Here is a 23607-nt window from a genome sequence, read left to right as displayed (position 1 = left end):
CAAGTGATGGACTAGATGCATGCATCACCCCTGCTGGTCTTCAGTGAGCTCCCCTGATACTACAGGGACCAGAAGTCATGCTCCTGGCCAAAGTACTTCCTGCTGTCCACAGATACACAGCATCCTTTCTCTTACAGTGAGCAAATGCCTTACCTACTATGATGAAGATTTCAAAGTAGCAATTGAGAAAATGATGTAAAGAAAAAAATATCCCTAAAATGTAATTTTCAAGAGGCTAATAAGTGAGCAGAGCAGACATATGTGATTTAGTCACAGAAATCAACATGTTTATACACAAGCCCAAGCTCATGATTATTCTGCTCCAGCAGCCTTTGATTATCTTCTATAAGTTTCAGTAGTGATTCCTCCATTAAGCCAGTTCCTCTTCCATCCTCTCATCTATGTGTGTGATAGCACTAAGCTGTGATTTGAGAAAATGTCTGACTTGCTTTTTGTCTAGGATGAGGAAAATGAACATGAAAGTATTTTGGGGTCACTGAAAATGCATGCCCAGTCCGCACACCAGAGATATATGCACATCTATACTCATTACTGTGCTGTTAACCTCAGCCAGACAGGGGGCCAGCCTAGATGCCACATCTTCCTAGGTCAGGTCATTTGTCTTTAAAACTGGGTTGCTTTCCATTACAGATGGATGAAGAAAATGTGAGATCTCTCTCACACACACACAGTGGAACTTACTCAGCCATTCATCCTAAAGTATGAAATTACATCATTTGCAGGGAAATGGCTGAACTAGACAATACCATGTTAAGCAAAATAAGCCAGACTTAGAAATGCAAATACTGTATGCTTTCCCTCATGGATAATCTAGATGTGTGTGTGTGTGTGTGTGTGTGTGTGTGTGTGTGTGTGTGTGTGTGCGCATGCGTGTGTGTGTGTGTGTGTGTGTGTGTGTGTGTGTGTGTGTGTGTGTATGTGTGTGTGTGATTAAAACCAGAAGGGGATTATTTGTGGGGAGGAATGAGACCAATTTAGGGGAGAATAGAGGAGGTGGCAGGAGGGGGCAATATGAGGGCATCTATGTATAAAAAGATGGTAATGAAAACTTCAAAATGCCTGTCCATACGGTTCTTCTTCACGCTGATCACACTCCTGGGGCACGCTAGGGATTCCCAGTGTAAGGCATGTAGAGCACTGAGGTATCCAACCCTATAGCAGCCACCTGCTCCCAATACCAACCAAAGTGATGACACCAAACTACTCAGCAGGAATATCCCTGTGGCTTACTCTGCATGTGTTGGTGAGTTCCTTGGCAGTTCTTTTCTTATTCATTTTTGACCCAGCATATCATCTATGGGAACAGGCTAGGAGAGTGCTCTCACAGTCTCAGGCTCTGGGTTAGTCTCTGTTGGACTTGTCTAGCAAGCTGACTCACCTGTTTCCTAACTGGGCAGCAACCAGATGTATTGGTGCCACTTAGGAGCACACCCTCCTCCAATGCTTATTCAGCTGCATTTCCAATAATTTGGACCTGCTAACTTCATTCACATTTCAATACCTATTATGATCTGATGTTTTCATTCTGCTGCTTCATGATTACATCCTGGAAACAGCTTTCTGCAGCATGTGAGAGGAATTGCTGAGGCAGCTGGGCAGACAAGCTCACCACTGCAATGATGATAACCCTGAGAAAGGTCATCTCCTGTAAGGAATTCAGGACCCTGGTAGTATAATAAATGTGCATTCTGCCAAAGTAAAATCAGGGTAAAGGATGTATGCTGCCCCAAACCTTTTGACTCAGAACCAGGAAAAAGAAATCTCGTCCCATTTCCCCAATGCTTTTTCCTCTCTCTGCCGTATTAGTCACCCAAACTCAAAATGTTTTATCGAACAGACAATTTTTTACCTAATTCTGATTTGCTTTCAGTCAACAGCATAGTCTTAAACTGTGTGCCCTCCTCCTCTCTGCTCAGTGGGCTATTTCAGAAGCAAGTTAACTACTACGGCAGTCTCCTAGAGACTCACTAAGCCAGGAGGCGGAAGTCGTGACTTGGGTGACCTCCAAGGACAAACACTGAAAAAGAACAAGGCAGGAAGGCCTTGTTCACAGTCCTGAGCTGACTCTAGGGATAATGGGACAAGGGACGGGGACTATGCACCGTTCTGCTTAGATTCTAGTGAAATAATCATCTGGCCTCTGTGTGCCATCAGTTAAGACATGGAACTGGTGGCAGAAAGGTCTGTGTGCATGCCTCCTCTCCACTGACAGATGAGTAAGTGTGAACAAAGTCCAGCTGAGGCCATCGGTGGCCAACCAATGACTAAGGCTAACCTGTACACATACGCTCACCTTAGCAATCACAGTGACACCCCGTGTGCTGAGGATCTGCTGGCTGTGAATGAAGCCACATAGTGTTTCATCTACCCCAAATAATTTGTTTATTAAAGATGTATTTATTTTTTTTCAGACCTTAGAATTCTAAGACAATAATGATAGCTCTCTTTAAGGTTCATATTTTAACGACTTTCTGAAATTATATTAAAAATTTAGTTAAAATGTCAGTTAAATAAAATAAACACATGGGTATTTGGATATTCAGAATTATCTCTGGAAATAAGAAGGGTATAAATACATCATAGCAAAGTTTAATTGTATTTCAAGAATTCAAATCATTAGCATGAAAGGAATATTCCTAATCTCTCATTTTTCAGGTTGAGAAACAAGAAATAATATTTCCCTGTGTAACCCAGAAGAGTGGCCAGGGAACACACTTGGCTCCCAGCACTGGCCATTTTAAGTGTAACACACAAAACACACAGTATTTCTTCTGAAAGAGGAAACAGCACTCATTTCCATCGCAGCATGGTTTAGGGGTTAGAAACTAGGATTTGGGATTAGGTCAATTTGAATTCTCAATCCTGGCTCCTTTACTTACCAGCTCTTTGTCTTACAGCTGAGTGATGAGAAAAACGTCATGTTGTCTGTTTCTTTACCACTATGTGATGGCTCATCAGACCTGTTCTGAAGCTTTTATGTGAGGGGTAGGGATAGCTGGATAAATTGTAGCCTTTACTATCATCTTCAAGAAGCTTTAGGTAGTAATGAATTGATTTTTACATAGGAAGAGTGCACAAGGGACCTAAGTGTGGTACAGCACACTCTATGCCTATGGAGTAAATAAGGGCTGCATTGTCTACCCATTCCAACAGGTCTGATGTACTGTCATGAAGTACTGGAAAGCTAAGTGACTCTCACAGGGACTGGCCATAAGATCAGGCGTCGATTATATAATATGCTCTATGCAGATGAACCAATTCACTTTATCTGTAAGGATCACAGAAAGTAGAGTATTGTTGATACAGACAACAGCTGAATGCCGGTCTTTGTCTCATTGCATGCACTGGGTTTCCTGTGTGGAGGTGATGTTAATCCCAAAGATGGGAGGAAAAAGATCACAGACCCAAATCCTCATGACAAAATTAATTAAAGCAAGCTTTTTTATTTGTATACACTGGCTGCCTCCCCCTAAGGCGGGGCTTGAGAGGTCAGCATTGCATGTGAAGAAAAAAAGGTTTTTATAGCTCAGGGGAGGAGGGTTCTAAATGGGGATTTGGTGAGCAAAATAGGCGGGGTTACAGGAGCAGAACATAAGCATAACAAGTTAGTCATAACAACTTCCTGAAACAAAGACATGGTTGCAAGGTGGACATAACAAGGTAGTCATAACAACAGGTAGCCATAACAAGGTAGTCATTGGAGGTCAAAATAAACTTTTGAAACAAAGGTAGGGTTGCCAAGATGGTTATTATTCTTTTTGAAGCAAAGACAGGGTTGATGTTTCCTAGAACAGGCAGCACAGACCCATTTGTAGTTAAGGTTACAGGTGGGTCCTAGCCCGATCCTTGAGAAACAGGGGTTTAATCATAAACAGGAATGAACCTAGTTTGTCTTTAAAGCCTAAGATGGAAGCAGGCAGATTCATTAGTGACTGAGTGAGGACATAAAGAGGTCAATGCCATGGGAAGAGAATTTATTACCTACACTGCTTGAGAAGAGGACCACAAAAGCACCACAGGGCTATGTGAGGAGCACCAGGGTTTGGTTAGCGGTAAAAACGGGGGAGAAGGGAAGATTGAGGCCAGCATCTTTATTGGAACCTTCCAGAAAGCAAGAGAGAGTAAGCTGACTTGGATAACTTCAGCAGGGCTTTGGGCTGTTAGGGTAGGCTATACTGCCTGGTAGTTGGTCTGGAACGATCAGGCAGAAAGGAAGCTGACATAGCATGAAAGCATTAGAAAAAGGAAGTGGTTGTGGACACAGACTTGGAATTGACTGGTTTGCATATGAAGGTGCATTCCTAGGCAAACTGTATTATCCTTAGGAATTAATAAACCCTGAGAAGGGGCAGTCTCTCTCCAGGGTTGTAAACCTTCTAAACTGTCTTAAAACCTAAAATATGGAAAAGAATAAATATTATTAATATAGCCCCAGAAATTTCAACAAGTAGTTTTCCTTAGTTCACATTATTTTCTGTCCATCCCTTAACCATATGATCTACCTCCATGGAATATAGAAACCATTTCTACTTTATATATAAATAATAGTGGTATTCCCTTTCAAGTTTTCAGACAAATTAAATCTGGGGTGATTTTTGCTGTCTTTTCAGTAAAATTCATTAAACTCCACCACCACTGAAATTCCTGAGGAAACAAGTCAGAGACATTCAAGGGCAAGGGCCTTGGACTCCCTCAGCCCAGCTCTGGATTTTCTCTCTGGGGAAGCAGACACCAGACGTTCTTTGGTGGATATAGTCCTGCATGGCTGGACTGTCACTGAAGTCAAAGCAGAGCATGTAGTCAAAGGCAGTGGTAGCCACGGGCATCCAAACAGCACTTACATACTGGGGTGTTACTAACATTTTCATTGTCTTCTCCTCCAAAGTTACCACTCACACCAAGTGGTTGGCTTTGCTTTCTTGTTTTAACGTCTTCCCAAACCATTGGAAGTTAGAGGCCTACAGAGGCATTCTTAGGACAGAATTCTCTGTATGGTGTCATCCTGCTGTCACCCACAGTCAACAGACCTCAGACAAATCAAGACCATCCACCAGACTGAGACAGCTGTAAGGATTCAAACCCAGGGAGAGGCCTCCACCCAACAGCCAGTTGTGGGAACCCTGCCTAGAGAGCTTGTTTGGTTCCCGCCCCACTGCCTAACAGCAACAAAAGAAGGTGAGGATGGCTACAGCACAGCCGAACATTCCGCCCTCTAGTCTAGTCAGCTTCTAGGCTAATGAGAAGAATGGTATGGAAAGCACTAGAAAAATCCAGTGGTGGAAGGTGAAGCCCGCCCTCCCCTAGAATGACAAGAAGGAACTGTAATTGCAGGGAGATGCCAGGAACCTTAGCACAGTATCCACACATGTACATCTTCCTGAAGGCCAGAACAAAACGTGGTTGAACTCTTAGAAATTAAAGTCATTTTGTTGACAAATTAACTTTATTTTTTATTTTGCTTGGGGGTTGTTTTCCTGTTTGTTTTTTAGACAAGGTCTCATGTATCCCAGGCTGGTCTCAAACTTACTATGTAGTCAACAATAGCCTTGAACTCCTGGTCCTCCTGCCTCTACATCCAGAGCGCTGAGATTACAGATGTGTAACACAAGCCAGGCTTCATTTTGTTAATTTAGTTTTTGTTTTATTTCAGTGAAAATGAACACATTAATGAAATCCAACTTCCTTTAATCCCAGCACTCAGGAGGCAAAGGCAGGAGGATTTCTGTGAGTTTGAGGCCAGCCTGGTGTATAGATTGAGTTCAGGACAGTCAGGGTGTTTACACAGAGAAACCCTGTCTCAGAAAAAAAAAAAAAGAAAGAAACCCAACTCATCCTACAACAGTAGTTACGGAAAGTGCTGATTGCGACCACCGGCTACCCTCTTCTCAGCAGCAGCTCCTTAGAAGAAGTTTAGTCTTGCGACCACTTATTTACCATTTCTTGGGGACCTCCCACAGTGGTAGACAACACTGTGGCTCTTTTCTAGGCCTTCCCCCCACTAGGACTGCCACTCATGATTGTCCATTCCTCGGTCTTCTCAAGGAACTTACGTTTGCGGTTCGAATTGTGTTTGTGGGAGAGGGGGTGGGATGGCTCAGTGGGTAAGGGCCTGAGAACACAACCAGGTTTGATCCCTGGAGCACACACAGGTGGAAGAAGAAAACTGACTCCAGCTGTCCCCTGAGCTCCATATGTACACCCTCCCACACACCCCACACCGTTGATCCATATGCACACCATCATCATTATGTAAATGCTACTTGCTGCTGAGCCACAGGATGAGGGATAATCAACTTGCCTTGTGTAACTTTTAATCTTCCCAATAGCTGAGGCTTGTTTTGCTTATTCTTGACTTTTTTCCTCCCCAATGTCCTTATTACCAATTAAATCCAAGTTATATAATCTCCCCACAAGCTCATACTTATGAAGTAATCAATTCCTGAAATTTCTGCACCGAACTACCCTGACTGGTCTGCCAGCTGCCATGTTGGCCTCCTCAGCCTCCTCTTCCATACTTCCTTCATCTCTCTTGGGTTAGATCCCTTTGTCCTGGAACCCACACCCCCCCCCTCTGTTTGCTCCCTTACTTTAGTGGAGCCCATCTTCCAATAAGCTTAGCAAGAATAACACAAAGAAAAGTTTCAATACATTTTATGTCTTTCTCCATTATTCTCTGTTTAATATTGCCCAAACACCAGTTTCTTTGATGAAACTAATTCATTTTTCCTCTTCAGAAATACATAGGTTAAGCTCTCTGTCCCCAGTGTCCTAAAATGTCACAGTTGTGCTGTGGTTGTGTTTTATCCCCCTCATGGAGATTTTCAGCTGACAAATCAGTGTGGTAGTTTTCATAAGTAGATTTTTATGATTCCTTCTCCTCTGGCCTCCTTTTCTGAAATCATTCCTTGGTTGTCTTCTCCTCTCATATTTTCTCTCTGCTTGTCTGAGACAGGGGCTCACTATGGAGCTCCGACCGGCCTGGGGCTCACTGTGGATCGGGCTGCCTCTGCCTCCTAAGTACCGACTAAACACATAGACCACCACACAGCTTTGCTTTCTTAGGCTCCTTCCTAGAATTGTTTCAGTTTTCTCCCTCAGCCTTTCTCCTGAGCCAGCACTTCCCTGGCAGATAGCTGGAGCAACACTAGAACTGGTTTTGCTGTTCTCCGGTGTTCCTTTATTCTAAAACAGCACCAGGCCTGTGCTCTGATGTCTTCTCACGGCCAGTGTCTCTCCCATTGGTCTCTGGAGTTTTCTTCCTCAACAGTCACTTCTCAAGTTGCTTTCTTCTCTAGTTGCTGTTGGGGTCTCCAACGTCTGGCTGTCCTTGGTGTTAGATCACACACTGGAGCAGGCTCTGGACCGACTGGAAGGTCTGTCTGTTCAGGGAGCTAGCACGTTTCAAATGGATCCACTGCACATAGATCTGGGAGAACTGCAGTGACCAATGTCTTCAGGTATTTCTATTGGGTTGAGATAATTCCTAATTCTCAAGAAAATTCTCCCAGTCTTAGGCTGGAGGTGGAGACTGTCTGCTCTAAGGCCTAGCTGGGATACAGAAGGAGAAGGGGGAGGGTTTTCCATAGTCAGCTTAAACTTTCACTCAATCGCATGGTCTTCAGCCTTGGATTGCTCAGTTTCATTTAGACTCGCTATCTACTCTCCAGTATGGACGCCCTCTCCTCTCTTTTGTGACAAAGGTCTTTCCTTCTGTGTTCTGTCTTGGTGGCTTATGTTCTAAACTGCTTTCCCATTGCACTTAGCAGGGTCCCAAGAGAGAGGGCACTCATCTCCAAACTCTGGTTACACCAAGAGTCATTGATATTTCTAATTTCTTTCATAACCCACTGTCTGTAACTCATTCATACATCTACCCACAAGTACTGATCACCTACTATGTGCTAGGTGCTGCCTATGTGCTGGCTACTAAAGGACTGCAGGGAACTCAAAGCCTGTACGGGTACAGCCAGACAAACCGGCCAGAACCAGGGAAGGCAACTGCTACTGTCTGTGGAACGCAGGCTCTGAGGTGCCCTGGAGGCCCCCCCAACTTGGTTTGAAGGGATCATCCAGACATACATTCATTCCATAAACATGTCCTAGGTGTCCATATCATGCCAACTGATGGTGAGTGCTGGACACATGGAATGAAATGAACACACACAGAAACACCTAAGCTTCCCCCCCACATGACAGTAGGATTTGTTAGGTTGGGCAGATTCGTTATTCTGTGCTTTAGTCTAACCTCGCTCACCCACATCCAGCTGCCACAGGACCGTTTATTTAATGACTTTGCCTTACCCTGCTGAAGTGGTTTTGATACTAGTGTTGGACATTCTTTGGCTGCTCTGATGGTTAGTTACTATTGTCAACTTGACAGGATCACCTGGGAGGCAAGCCTCTGGCTATGTCTGTAAGGGATTTTTCTAGACTGCTATTTGAGGTGAGAAGGCTCACCCTAAATGGGGGCAGCACCATTCTATAGTCTGAGGTCTCAAACTGAACAAAAAGGAGAAAATGAGCTGGGCAATAGCATCCATCTGTTGGCTTCTTCACTCCACAAACAACGTGATCACTGCCTCAGCCTCCTACCGACAGACCTTCACCCTACTACAGGCTGCACTCTCCCCCGGGAGCTCAGACAAACCCTAGTCAGGCATTTGTCACGGGAATGAAAGAAGTGACAGAACATAACATAGACGAGAAGGTCATCCCAAGACTTTCAATTCCGTCCACTCATGTGGAGAGTCCTTATTCTGCCTCTACCATACTGGACTAATGATGATAGTTTTGTAGTGAGTTTTGAAATTGGGAAGTATGTGTCTTCCAGTGTTGTTCGTTTTGAGACTGTTTTGGCTGAGGTTCCAATAATTCAGATAGGGTTTTCAACATATGCAAAGATGTCAGTAGGGTTTCATTAGGGACTATACTGAATCTGCAGATCAATGCAGAGACTACTGACCTGGTATAATTCAGAATCTCCTGACTTACAAAGTTAAGGTGCCTTTTCATTTACTCAGATCTCCATCAATGTCTTCCAACAATGGTGCTTGGTATTCAGAACACAGGCTCTGAGTCTCTCTTGGTAAGGTCATGCCTAAGTACTTTACTCTTTTTGATGCTGTTCTAACAGCCCACGTTACTACTTAAACTTCTTTTTATCTTGCTGAAATCAAGATTTACCTTATAATCAAGAGTACGTTAGCATTACATCATAGTTCAATTGGTAGCATGCTTTAAAATCTTGCCGGACACAAACGTTACTTACAATCAATGGCTTCATAGAGTCAATATAGTCTGACACTAATGTTGTCTTTGGAACATCAAGGTAGAGGTGAGCAATGGGCAGCAGGGACGTCAGTGCCAACTCAGAACAGAAGCTGGAATGAGCTGGAAATACAGGGGTCATCTTAAGAACAACATTCAGAGCCACAACGTGAATGAGACTCCTTCAAGGATGAAAAGCTTAGGCGGAGACAAGAGGCCCTGGGTGGCAGTCTCAGAAAACCTCAGGCAGACATGGTGCAGGTGAAGAGGGGCAGCAGAGGAGACACTTTGGCGCTGGCTGCTGCCATTTTCACGACCATCATCTCCAGGGAAAGCGCCCCAGAGACAGGAGCCTCTGTGCAGTTGTCTTGGGTCATTGGTAGTGGTGGAGCTCAGGCTGTCCTTGAATTCACCACAGAGCCTCTCAAAAGGTTATCCTCCTGCCTCATTCTCCTGGGTCCTGGGATTACAGGTGTGAGCTTCCATGCCCAGCCTGGACCATGTCTCTTTTGTTTTCTATAAACCCTGTTGCCACTTTATTAATTTAGGTATCAAATTAACCACCGCAGATAAATTGAAAAAGTCCTTCAGATAATCTATCTGTTGAGAATTCCTTCACCCCAGGAATCCCAACATGCATACAAAAAGATCAATAAACCTCTTCCATCCCCAGAGAAGCATTTTCATTTCACTGTGGATTTGGATAGAAACTCAGCAAGTTCTTACTGCGTAGTATCTTAGAGAAATTGTCTATAAGCAGAAAAAGAAGAATATTACCAGAAGCACTGCAGTTTTTAAAATTAAAACTAGGAATGTGCAGAAATCCTAAGGAGTTCACATCTAGTTTGCTGTCACATTCCTGTAACAGAAGCAAGACACCAGCTGGTAGCACAGCAAAGGCACCGCCTTTCACCAACTGTCGCTACACACGTGCTCAATCTTCTCCACTCTGTCCTCAGCCTTTCTCCTTTGTATTTCATCACACAATTACCATTATTCCACATTCTCTAGGCCATGGCACTTAAACACGGGAGTGAATGAGATGCCTTCAAAGATAAAAGGCATAGAGGAGGCCAGAGGGCCTGGATGGCAGTCTCAGAAAACCTCAGGCAGACATGGTTCAGGTAAAGAGGAGGCAGCAGAGGAAACATTTCCAAGTTTACTGCCATAAACTCTGATTCCACAGGGAAATCTGTAAATATCTTCAAACATTTTTTTCTCCCCAACTTACAGCCCTGGTTGTCCTGGAACTGGATTTGTAGACCAGGCTGGCCTGGAACTCACAGTGCTGGGATTAAAGGCGTGGGCCACTACACCCGGCTTCTTCAAACATTCTTAGTTACCACAACCGAAAATGAGCACTGATGGCAGGGCTGTCACTCAGCACCTAGCAATTCCCAAGACACACCCGGACAACAAAGCAATGTCTGAGATGGAGTACTCTATCTACTGCTTTTATCAAATTCTCAAATGAGATATGAGTAGAGAACTCAAGGAACACCGGCTTTTATGAATATTTCCCCTAGGTCATGGGGAAAAAGAGCAACATGCCAAGTCTACTTCAAACAGAAGTCACCATCTGTGTCCCACAGATTCCATGGTCCCTTTTTACTGCCCATTGTCATTCATGGCTAGACAAACAGTTCTTTCTATTTCCCATCTCTAGATCCTTCAAGTATCTTATTCCATAAGGCAAATTAATATAATTATAAATGTGACAACTATTAACTTTTAAGCTATTAACGTTATAGCTTCATGATATGCCACTTTCAAACCCCATTCTCCTTAGGCACATTCTGTTCAATACACATTTTTTTCAATATGCTTTTTTCAGCACATTGTTAGCCATTGGCAAACAGTAATAAACATGAGCTTACATCCTACCATCAGCAATAGTAACAACACTTAAACATGTAACTAAATTTTAGCAACGGCATGTGAGTGTAAAGCCGAGTGAATCACAGATAGGCACATTCCAATCACTGCCCAGTGGCACTGCGCACCACATGCGGTACGGAGCAAGCTGTTTTCTTTCTGGCTAAACGATCTTGGGACAAAGCCATCATAGCCTGGCTAAACGACACCGTTCTCACATTAACTAATATTCCCTGGGCACAGCCAGGCAAATTTGAGAGATTCAGGCTGGGCGTGGTGACAGTCATGTAGCTCCTGAAGCCGGGAGGATCTGAGTTCAGAACAGTCTGGACTACACCGTGATTTCTTTAAAGGCCACAAACGCAGTATACCTAATGAGATCTCATTGGAAACCAGCATGTTGGAGGTAGGATAACGAATGCAGGTGAAGCATCGGTAAACAGTCTCGTTGTTAGAACTGCAATCGCTCTTAATCAGGTATCTAAAGTTTACTACGTTGTCTAAATCAAGTGATGGCGGGGAGTGACCTTTTTCTCAAATACTAGCAATCCACTAGCCAACCTGCACGGGCCAAGCGGGCCCGGTGGTATTTAATCAGATTATCAGGCTCAAGTCTCCAACTAAGAGAAAGTCCCGGGTAGGTCAAAACTACCCTGAGCACGGAACCGGTGAGAGAACAATGGCCGCAAGCCCGACAAGGGGTCACGGCCGAGCGGCGGCCACGCTGAGCCCCTGGCGTCTCCCACGCCGGCCCCGCTAGCGCCTCCGCGGGCGCCCGGCCGGCCAGGGAAGCACGAAGGCGGCGGCGGCGGCGGCGGCGCGAGGCCCGGTGAGCAGGCGACTGAGCGAGGCCCCAGCGCGCCATTCGGCCGACCGCGGCCCGCAGGCCCGAGGTCACGCACGGCGGCGACAGGACGCAGCGCGGAGGCGGGAGGAGGGCGATGGCCCTGCAGTGCCCGTCTGAGGCCCCGCCCCTCCGCGCTTATGTAACAGGGGAGAGCGGCCATTGGCCGGCACGACCGGAAGGGCGCGGGCATGCGAGAGGGGCGGGGCGAAGCCGCCGCAGGAAGCCGAGGGGCGGGGCCGCGCGGGCGGGCGGGCGGGCAGGAGGCGCTGAGGCCACTGGGAGTGCAGCGCGGCGTGCGCGGGCACGAGCGACGGGCCTGCCTCGGGCTCAGGCGCGGCGGGCGCGCGCTGCGGCGGGTGTGCGATCGCGGGCTGTTGTGCTCCCGGTTGTGCTCGGTCCCTCCTCGGCGGGTGGCGGAGGCCCCAAGCGGTGCGGGGCGCGTCCCTTCCTTCCCTGCTCGTCCTGCCCGGCTCCTCTCGTGCTGCGCGGTCTCTCGGACGCCAGACCGGCCCGGCCCGGGTGAGCGGCGCCGCAGGACGCGGGAGCCGGGGTGGGAGGCACGCGGCGGCGGGAGGCCAGGGCGGGCGGCGGACGGCGGACTCTGCGGAGTAGGCGCGGGGCTGCGGGCCGCCGAGGCCTCGGGCGGGCCGGGCTGCAGCTGCGGGGTGGAGTCTGCCCACGATCGGGTGTTCAAAGCCCGGGTCGGGCTGTGGAGCCGGCCTGGGCCTCTTCCTCGGGCTGGTTGCAGAGTACCATTTCCTGGCTACCCAGCCTCGGAGTAAGTTGTTTCGCTCTAAGAGGCCCCTCATGGCCGGGCTTTACTTGTTGCCTCCTTCTCAAGCGCCTTGGTTTTCCAAGAATTCTTCCTGGTTCTTAGCTCATTTGCAGTCTTCAGGGAAAACTAAAGTTTCATTAAAAATCAGCGGGTAACTGTTTGCAAACGATTTATTGCCTTTCAGTTGGTCGCACTTAATCAGGGGGCAGTTTGTACATAAGATTTTGTCGAAAACTCGGCGGGCTGGGCAAGAGCAGATCGTAAGTTGAGCTGTCCGAAAGCAGGTGTTTGGTGCGTTTGCACTTACTTCTGCTTTCAAAAAGGAAATCCGTGCCAGTTTGCTGTCAGAAGTTAGGGCCTACCGCACGCAACTAGCCTGTTAGAGCAGATCTGTCTAGTGTTACGTTGTGTCTTCAGAAAGAAGAAACGGTCGCCACCTTTTACTAAAGCCCATGCCTTTTCGTTATTGTTGTTAGGTGATAATGAAAATGGGTTAAATCTTAGGTGTTCTGTCTTGTTTTAGGAGAAGCCCCAAATTCAAAAGTTAAAAATAGTTTTTACTCATCTGATGACATTGTTTTTAGAGTACAGTACATGAAAAGGTTATCAAAATAACTGTTTTAACTTCTAGATTGCATGGAAAGTTCTGGAATTAATGATGTGCTGTTTTGTAACTTAAAAGAGCAAACATAAAATCCTTAAGGACTGTCCACCAAAGTAATGTCTTCACATGCGTAACCATATTGTATGGAAAAGTTAAGTATGAGACAACCAGAATGTTTTAGCAAGGGTCTGATACTAAGGCAGAGAGACATTAAGAATGCTTTCAGAGTGTCGGTGTACATAGATTGAAGACCCACCATCACAGTGTACTTTTAAATATGTCATTGGGCGTAATGGCACATTCCTTTAATCCTGGCACTCAGGACGCAGAGGCGGATAGATCAAGTTCGAGGCCAGCCTGGTCTACATACTGAGTTCCAGGACTACTGGAGCTACAGAGTGAGACCCTGTCTCAAACAAAAACAAAACAACCCCCCTCCCCAACTGTGCCATTGGATTTAGAATTGATAAGGAACTGGTTTAAAACACAAAAATGAAGTGTAATTTTTATGACAAACAGCTGATATTTGCCGTGGATGGGAATGGAGTTCTTACATTAAGCTAGCATATTAAACATTCTTGTAGTTGGTGAAAGACTGGACAGGCTGTATAGAAAAGCATTAATTCTCCTGCCCACTTTATCAGACTTTCAGTTCATTGTGTAATACCAGTGGGAATGTGTCCAGTAAGTGTATATTTGTTCACTTTCCACTGGGGTAGGGAGGTGGGAGAGGAGAGCTTGACTGTAACACGTTTGACCTTATATCCGGTAGCTAATGAGGGTTCCAGTCAGAAAAGGCCAGCCTTCTTCTAGTAAGGTTCCTTGGATGTTCATGTCTTTTAGTGATTTCAAAGTTTAAAATGTAATTACAGTGCTATTCAAAATGACATAGGATCTAATTTTAATATACTTCAGAAGCACTAGTCTTGTAGATCCTGTGTGAACAGGTTTAATTTGTACTGTCTAACCAGAAGTCTGGTTTTAACAGGACTCTTTTAAGTGACAGTTGTTTTAATGTAGCAAAGAGTAGAAAGAAATTTTCAGCTTTGTAAAAGGTACCCTTCTACCAGGGGACTCATTTATCTCTATAATTTATGTGGCTGGGCCAGCAAAGTGGCTGAGCAGATGAAGGTGCTTGCTGTCAAGCCTGAGGGTCTGAATTGGATCTCCAGAACCCACACAGTGGATAGAATGGATTCCAGAAGTTGTCCACTGACCTCCACAAATGATCCATGTCCAGCCCCTGTGTTTCTACATGTACACAAAGAAGTGTAATTGTTTGTGTTTCCATGCAGGAAAGAAGAACTCTTAAAAAAAGTTTGGGATAGTATAATAGGTCTAAGTACTAAAAGGAACAGTTGCTGTGTCCCTGTGGTCTTTTAGAGGATTAGCTGGCAGCACTTATTAACAAAAGTTGTACAATTGTAAGTCACAGTAGTGGATGCTAAGAGGAGAGTACCTTTACCATTACCTTTATAATCACATAGTAATAAAGGAAGACTAAACTTTGGAGCATTACATCAGTAAAGTGAAAAAAAAATTAGGAATGCGTACAGCTCAATAAACTTAGGAGTCGTTGGAGGGGGTGGGATATGGTCTTGTTTTGTAGGTCAGGTTGGCCAGAGCATGAGGCCTTCCTCCCTCTGCCTCCCAATTGCTGAGGTGGGGGCTTTGTGCTTCGTTCTCAGCTCTGTGCACTGAATTTTTAAAAACAAATACACATATCTTATGATCGTTACCTGGTTTAAGGTACAGAACATTTCAGCGTCCTATGAATGCCTCTCCTGTCGTTTCTCCCTGTCATTACTCCATGAATAGCAAAGTGACCTCGTTAACTCTGACTTTGCCTGGTTTGAACTTTGTACATGGTTTCTTTCTAGCTGCCTTCTTTCCTTGACGTTGAGATACAAACTTGTAGAAATCGTTTCAGTTTATTTTTTTGAGGCAGGGCCTCATTTTGTAGCCCTGGCTGGCCTGGAACTCTATGTAGACCAGGCTAACCCCAGACTCACAAGGGATCTGCCTGCCTGCTTCTGCCCCGAGTGCTGGGATTAAAGACATGTGTCACCACGCCTGGCTAGAAATGATTATTTCTGAGTGGTGCCTGGCATTCCTCTGTGTGCTGTCTATTTTTCACAACTGATTGATTTTTGAACTATCTCTCATTTTAGAGCAAGCACTATGAACATCTTTGTGTACACCTTGGTGTACATACCTTTGATTCTATTGCACGTGTGTCAGGAGAGGGATGCCAGGTCATGGTGTACACACCTACCAACCGGATTAACACAATGGCTTTATACTTATTTGTGATCCAGCAGCACTGTATGTGAGTTTGAAATTCCATTCATGTCACTTGCTATAAACATCTCTATAAAATTTAAGTAGTCAGGATTAGAGAGATGGCTCAGCAGTTAAGAGCACTGGTTGTTCTTGTAGAGGACCCGGGTTCAATTCCCAGCACCCACATGGCAGCTCATTACTGCCTGTAGCTCCAGGTTCAGGGGATCTGACACCTTCACACAGACATACATACAGGAGAAACAAAATTGTACATGAAATAAAAATAAATTAATAAAAAAAACAAAAAATTTAAGTAGTCAACTCTGAGACTGTTACTAAGTTACTTAAAGAAAACCACTAGAAACTTACGAAAAGCTTGAATTGCTCTGTGTTAGAATGAAGAAACCAGTCTGATGCCTAGTCTTTTGTTTTTAGATATGGCTCGTGGACAGCAGAAGATTCAGTCTCAGCAGAAGAATGCCAAAAAGCAGGCTGGACAAAAGAAGAAACAAGGACATGACCAAAAGGCTGCTGCCAAAGCTGCCTTGATATACACCTGCACAGTCTGTAGGGTAAGCACCCCACAGACAACACTCTCCTCCTTAATACACACCTGCACAGTCTGTAGGGTGAGCACCCCACAGACAACACTCTCCTTAATACACACCTGCACAGTCTGTAGGGTGAGCACCCCACAGACAACACTCTCCTCCTTAATACACACCTACACAGTCTGTAGGGTGAGCACCCCACAGACAACACTCTCCTCCTTAATACACACCTGCACAGTCTGTAGGGTGAGCACCCCACAGACAATGCTTTCCTGTAGGCAGTTCTTACCCTGTAAATATGTGTAGGTTAAGTATCCCCCCCCACACACACACACAAACAAAACGGATGGTTTATTTGAACTAATAGATTTGAGAGACTGCAGAGATTTCCAGAATCCATCTGCAGTCACACATTCAAGAAACATTTTTTGTGTGGTTTCTGTGGCCGTGCATGTTTCTCTAAGTGCTAGCCAGGATAAAACAAAGTTCTGCTCTTGTGTAGATAAAGGTGTGTTCATAGAGCTTATAATATAACTTTGTTATAGCTTATAGAGCTTAGAACTTTGGATGTTGTAAAAAAGTCCCCACTGCATTCTTATGTGGGTCAGGCTGAACTTCATATGGTGCTAGTGAATGCAATGCTGGCGATATAGTTGTCTTTTCCCTCCAGCTCCACCAGCTCCACAGTTTGGCTCTTAGGAGAATTATCGTGTTTAAAGAATTGTGGAGTGCTTGCCACGTGTAAAGGTGGAGCCAGGTGTTTTACCCGTACGCTCATATATTTAATCCACACACAAATTTCGTAATTGGTGCAGGTATCCAGAGTAAAAAGAGCGAGGACCTGAGTTTAGGCAGTCTATCTGTAAAGTCTAGCCTGTCTGTCTGTGTAAGTTCACTGCCCTCGAGGTTAATGAAATGTCAGAGGGAAAAATAACACAGTCGTGGGTCTGGTGTACAGACGCAGTGTTTTTAAGCCCTGTACTTGAGTAAGATTGGTGGTGTAGATGGGAAGGGATCATGGTAAGACATGATTGTTAGACTGAAGTTAATCATCTGTTGAAGTCTTTACAAATAGAAGTTCCTAGCTACATGAAGCTTTTCGTTGAGGGGGGGGAGTCTGACAGTGTCATGATCATGTTGAACCTTGAGAATGGTGATGAAATTGAATGGCTTCTGATTTGTTTTCGACATACTCTATTTTATGTGCTGTTCCTCTAGGAGTTTCGTTTTTGTAAGATACTTTTCATATGCCAGTCACAAATAGGAATCTAAAAGCATTTGGCAGTGATTGTCTAGCACAGCAAGTTCAAAGTTTTAACGGGTTGCATGTATTTCTTTCCTACGTAAAGTCTGGTTCTTCTCTTTTGTACACTTTTCCACTTAGACACAAATGCCAGACCCCAAGACCTTCAAGCAGCACTTTGAGAGCAAACACCCTAAGACTCCACTTCCTCCAGAACTGGCTGATGTTCAGGCGTAAAGTTTACAGGTAACTGCTGATCTCCCTACTGGTTTGTCAGTTTTGGTTTAGAATTCTAGGAGCCAAACTGCATCTCCTCAGGTGTGGAATGGATTCCTGCCTCGAGCAGAGACGTGTGCCTTTACTCTTAGTGTTTAACTTTTGTACCAGAGCTTAGTAATAGTATTTAGTATAAATGGTAAAGTATTCTAGTAAAACACTTTACAGCTGGTCAAAGCCCTTTTCCCTGGACCCTTTCTTTTTCATGCCTTTGAAACACTCAGGTTTTTACAGCTATAGCCAGAAGTGGAGGGGCTTAGTGATTCTGGCCAACTTTGAGCCAGGAATGAAAGACTTGTCAGCTGTAAGAAAAGAGTCATTTCAAAGGCACAAGGGTCTTCTCCCAGAAGTTCAGAACAATTTACTGAGTACGTTTTTATGTTTCTTTTACTTATAGTGCTAGGCAGAGCATCTCTGTGTTAAAATACAGAGTAAAAAACTCTGTAAAAAGTCCTTTAAAGTTACCAGTTTACACTTCATGTGTGGTTGGGTTTCTTGCCCTCCTAGGTAGTGGTACATATGCATGTGGTTGAGAGTTATTTCTGTCTTTACTATCCAGTTGACAAATCCACCACTCTGACATCTTGATAGTTTTTCCTTTTAGATACTTGAAATGCTTGCCAGTCATTACATTTACTGAAGCTTTTCCTTTTGTCTCACAGGTGAATTCATGACACTGTTGACTCTTCTACTGTCTCAGACCTTAGGTAACAAACCTGCAGCTGCTTTTTTAAACAAACTGTTGATCAGCAAAATAAAGGGGCTACAGAAACACTCATGTTTGTGCTGTTCCCTCTGGGCTTCATGCAAAGACAATTCTGTGTAAATGTACAGTTGACTCGGATTTGGAAATCTGGAAAATCAGTCCATTCTTGTTATAAAATTTTTTTACAATTGTAATTATATTGATGTTCATATTGTGTAAAATAACTCATTTAATAAAGTAGTGCTTTGATTTTACAACATCACAAGATAAATGGTTCTAGAAATTCTGTTCTAACTTCTTATTATTTGCCTTATTATAAAAATGAATTGATCAGCTAGTGTTGCAAGGCAGTCCTCTCCCTCCCTCAGCTCAGTGGCAGGTCTGTTGGACTAGAGCAGACGCGTTCATGACATTGTGCACATGGCTTTACTGGCAGCTGACACAGTTACAGAGGGGCTGACTGCTGCGCCTCAGTGTGTTTGCAGTCCCTGTCTCCCCACTTCTGATCGTTTCCTGTTGGAAGGTGGCTCCACTTGCAGCCAGGAGTGCATTGTGGGTATAACAGATTCAGTTCATAAAATTGGTAGCTTTGCCAGTGAGCCCTTCTGAATGATTGTGTCCCGAAGTATATGCCAGAATGAAATGGCCTCTTTGGACAAAGTATGATGGAACAAGCATGAACTGTTAAGGACTTAGTCTTCTAATGGGTATTTTGCAAATTGTTACAATTCTTTAATTTGAGAATGAACCATAATTTTTGAGAGAGATTTGAAAAGTTATTTAGCTAATTTTATGAATGGATTTTTGCATTTAACAGAAAGATTGGAATGATTTGTGCCAGGTTAATTCCCAGAATATTCTTTGTCTTTTAAGTAAAACATAATTTTAGGAACTTAGTGCTGGCTCCTAAGGTCAGACTGTCTGGTTTGACTTCCACCTCAAGTAGCAAAATGTAAAAATGGGCCAGTGTTCTCATTTGGTTAGGCTGGTTAAGGAAGACTAGTTCTGGTGTTCTTGTTGGCTGGTGTTCATGTAAATCTGCTGTAATAATTCAGCTTAAAAACTGATGTAATCGGAAGAACATTAAGATAAGTACTGACAGCTACAGAGAGCTGTGTGCCCTGTGGCTGACGATGAATCCTCTCATGCAGCTGTAGCCATTGCATTTGGTGGCAGCGTAGCACACTGGCCACCTGGCTTGTGGCGCTGAGTTTGAAGGAAGGTATCTCTAGGAAGAGCCTCAGTGCCGTCCCCAGCCTCCCTAAGTCCAGTCATTGTGTTACTCTGTTAATTTCCTGCCTTTCAGACTTGGTGTCCATTGTGTCCTCAAGTATTGCTGACTAGAGTTAGAGTTTTCTCTGTTTCCTGTGGCTCTCCCAGACATGCAGTTAAGTGACAGGTTTAGTGCTTTCTACAGATGGACGTTTCTTTTCGGTAACAAACTGAATATTCAGAGCCTGTTCGCAAGTTTCAGTTTAATTCTTTCCATTTGTTTCAATGTCTGTAATTCAGAATAAAACCTTTTCGATCTTGTATTTAACTGTTTGTAAGCAGCTAACGGCACCATATTTCACTCTGTATCTCAGTGATAGAGAATGGTTGATGGATCTTCATTCTTAGCATGGGGATTGTCAGCATGGTCCCCTTTTGTGTTTCAGTTAAATTTGCTGTAAGGAGAAAATGACAACTTAAACCTTTTTGTAACTTAATTTGGAGATTCTTTAACAGATAGATTTGTTTAAAAACCGTTACGGTGTCTTCAAGGGTGATATAAAATAGCGAGAAGGAATTGATGTGTTTGTATTCTGTATTTATGTTAGTTGTCAAAAGGAATGGGGTTCACTTGCTCATCCTCATGTTTAGCTGACACACTTGGAGGACCTCACGTGTGCTGTAATGTCTTATTAAAGAAGATGTTAAAGAAAACGAAACCAGTCTAATTTCTTGTACATTTTAAGAGGTTTTTATATCGCCTCTTTCCTACCTTTCTGATTTTAGAATTTTCTCTTCAGTATAGTTTGGTAGTTCAGAGAATGGCAAGTAAATTCCTTCATTTTTCATTGTTTTCCCTGTATTTGACTATTTTGATTCCATAAGATATTTCCTATGAATGAACAAAATGTTTGTCATTCTGAAATCTTGCTCTGTGCAATATACAAGGTACTAGAAGGGCAGAATCAGCGTTAAAACGCTGAAACAGCAACAAAAGAGACTTAGGCCAGTTCCTTGACTGGGGTGGTTTAGCCCTTATTGACACCAAGACGTGAGATAAGACTTGGTTTTTGTTGTTGTTGTTTTATCTTGTTTTGCTTTTTTGAGACAGAATTTGTCTGTGTAGCCCCTTGAACTCAGAGATCTGCCTGCCTCTGCCTTCCAAGTGCTGGGATTAAAGGCATGTGCCACCACGGTGATTTTGGGATTTATATTACAAATACTTCATAGATATGACAGCATGATTCCAATTTGAGATGTAGCATAAAGTAATAGTTACTAAGTTTGCCCTCCAAGCTGCAACCTTTGTTTTTCATCATCATTTGCATATATAGTACACTGCCTGTTTTGAATCATGGCTAATGTAACATTGTGGTTTTTTGGTTTTTTTTTTGAGACAGGGTTTCTTTGTGGAACCCAGGCTGGCCTCCAACTCAGAGAGATCTGCCTGCCCCTGCCTCCCGCTTGCTGGGATATCGCTTTTTCTATAATACATTCGTCAAGCATTGTCTAAACTATAAAATGCCGTATTTAAACAACTTGAATCTGAATGAATTCATTTGTCCTGGTTTCCTAGTTTGGGAGTTTGTCTCGTGTGTACGGCCGTGGTCAGTCAACAGGCAGGGTTATGTTTGATGCCACACTGCACAGTGAAGTAGTTAGGCTAGCTTCATTTGATGTGAAACTTAGAAAGACCGGCGAGTTTTCAATGTAGAGGTATAAGAAAGCGTCTGCTTGACTGAAGACTGTTTTACTAACAAAATTCCTTGTCCTTAGTTACAGTGTGCATTTTTTAAAAAGAAAGGGCAACACTTAAGTGCTCTTTTGATTAGCTGAGTTTCAGTTTCTGCAGTAGTTCTTTACCTTTTCTTTGTATAGTGTAGATCCAAGTTTGAAATGTTTCCTACAGAGGTAGACTTCAGTCACATGCTGTTTGTTCATGGGTGTAGTCTTCACTGTTGATGATGTTAGTCTTATCCTTATAGTTATTTCTGGTTTTTTTGTTTTGTTTTGTTTTTGAGACACAGTCTCATATAGCCCGGCCTGTTCTCTGACCCTCCCGCCTCCATCTTCAAGTGCTCGGATTACAGGTATGTACCGCATCCCTGGCTCTGCATCTCGATTTCTAATGGTTTTCGTCTTACGGACTGCAAGTACCCTGCTTTTATCACTAAGGTCTGGCCACTGAGAGGTGGTCTGCATGTTACCTGGAGGTCTCCGGAGATTGTGTCTCTTCCCATACGTTCAGTCATGTGTATCCATGTGGGTTCTCATGCCAGGACTATGACCTGTCTTGTTGAAATCAGTTCAGCTTTGGCTGTCAGCAGTATTCTGATGGACGCCAACATCCCATTCGATGTCCCATCTTGTTTTGGTTTTTGAGAATTTTCTTATTTGTAAGACTTTAAGAAGCCCCAAGCTTATTTTGTATATTCCTAGAATGAGCATTTCTCCACTGGTTCCTTTGGGAGAATAATTAGAAATCTAGATCTGTATGCTGGGGGGGGAAGGGTTTTTTGTTTGTTTGTTTCTTTTTAATTAGGAAATGTTGAACATTTTTGGGAGGAAGAATCTCCTTGTCCACATGTTTGTGGGGACAAGTTTTCCAGCTGACTCGTCTTCATGTTCCTGCTGATGCCCCCAGCCCACCCTCTCTGAGGGGAGACTGAAGCCAGGGCTTCCACATGCTGGGCAGACCCTGAGCTGCTTCTCCAGCTCCAAACCTAAATTGCTGATGTACTTCAAGATTCCTGTGTTAGCTCTTAAGCAGTACATGAAAGCAGCATTATGTAGAGAAGTGTACAAAGCCTCTGTTCTCTACAAATTATAATTTAGTCTAGAGAAAGTACATGTTTTAATTTATAAAATTTTAAGGTAGATATTAGTGCTTAGTGTGTTCTGAGTGGCTCCTCTGGGAGAGAGGAGAGGAGGTTGAAGAGGTCAGTCAGCCTAGAGGGACAGGGAGTTGGCCAGGGCTGTGGGAGAGGGGTAGGAACCAATAGGGCAAGCTGGGTGGGGGTGGCTGGGTGAGCAAAGCATGCTGTGTCTCTCAAGAGTGGGCTAGTCAGAGCTTCGGTTTATGAATGGGAGCCTTTGAGCCCATGGTTGAGAGTGGGGAGCGGCCCTTAGGACGGGGCCAGGTTGTCCACTGTGTGCGCACTGTGATGTTTGACAATGGGGACGTGATGTAGCCGCCAGGAAGATTCTGTCACTGGTGAAATACTGCATACCTACCTTTGTATACCCTTCTGTGCCTGTTACAGGCAGTGGTGGTGCACGTCTTTGATCTCAGCACTTGGGAGGCAGAGGCAGGTGGATCTGTGAATTCGAGGCCGCCCAGGGCTCCACAGAAGGAATTTTGCTCTGCTTCGGTGCACTGATGCTGCTGTTTCCCTCTGTACCGAGAGATCCCAGATGGGTGGAATTTGTACATAGTGTTTGTCATCTACTTGATTAAAAAGATACATTTGAAAAACACTTTAATGTATATATAGATAATGTATATATGGATATGTAATCTATATATAGATTCAGCAAAACTGAATTTTGTTTTTCAAAATTTATTCTTATGTACATTGGTATTTTGTCTGCATGTACGTCTGTGTGAGGGTGTCAGATCTTGGAGTTACAGACAGTTGTTGTCTGCCATGTGGGTGCTGAGAATGGGTCCTCTGGAAGAGCAGTCAGTGCTCTTAACCACTGAGCCGTCTCTCCAGCCTGCAAAACTGAATTTTTAAAGCAATGTAAAAACCAGACAATAGTCTTTCACACTTGGGCACACATGCACACATTTTATATGTTAACACATATTTATAGTCATTTCTATCATGGCACTTTGCTGTTTAGCATAGCAAATGAGTTTGCTTCATGTTATAAACTTGGCGTAAGGAGTTCTGTGGTTGGCGATCCACTAGATTTGTGGTAAGCATTTCTCTTTCTGGTAGAGT

At 44.1% G+C, this 23607-nt stretch overlaps 1 protein-coding gene across 1 annotated transcript; it reads left to right on the top strand.

Annotated features, from left to right (window-relative positions):
- Positions 1-12301: 12301 nt before the first annotated feature.
- Znf706 (zinc finger protein 706) lies at positions 12302-20379 on the top strand. Its single transcript, XM_052747633.1, has 4 exons — positions 12302-12529; positions 16108-16244; positions 17608-17712; positions 18405-20379. The coding sequence occupies exons 2-3, from the start codon at positions 16110-16112 to the stop codon at positions 17701-17703; spliced, it is 231 nt and encodes a 76-aa protein (XP_052603593.1). The 5' UTR covers positions 12302-12529; positions 16108-16109; the 3' UTR covers positions 17704-17712; positions 18405-20379.
- Positions 20380-23607: the final 3228 nt, after the last annotated feature.

The sequence above is a fragment of the Peromyscus californicus genome, unplaced genomic scaffold (genome assembly GCF_007827085.1).
Source record: "Peromyscus californicus insignis strain IS unplaced genomic scaffold, ASM782708v3 Scaffold_20__1_contigs__length_68692818, whole genome shotgun sequence".
Classification (NCBI taxonomy): Eukaryota; Metazoa; Chordata; class Mammalia; order Rodentia; family Cricetidae; genus Peromyscus; species Peromyscus californicus.
The sequence above is the reverse complement of the archived record's forward strand: the minus strand, read 5'-3'. Positions and strand labels throughout refer to the sequence as shown.

Bases quoted from the DNA above. Each gene is read 5' to 3' on its own strand.
- Znf706 (XM_052747633.1), top strand. From the start codon at position 16,110: ATGGCTCGTGGACAGCAGAAGATTCAGTCTCAGCAGAAGAATGCCAAA. The intron at 16,245-17,607 runs GTAAGCACCCCA...TTTTCCACTTAG, and splicing joins ACACCTGCACAGTCTGTAGG to ACACAAATGCCAGACCCCAA.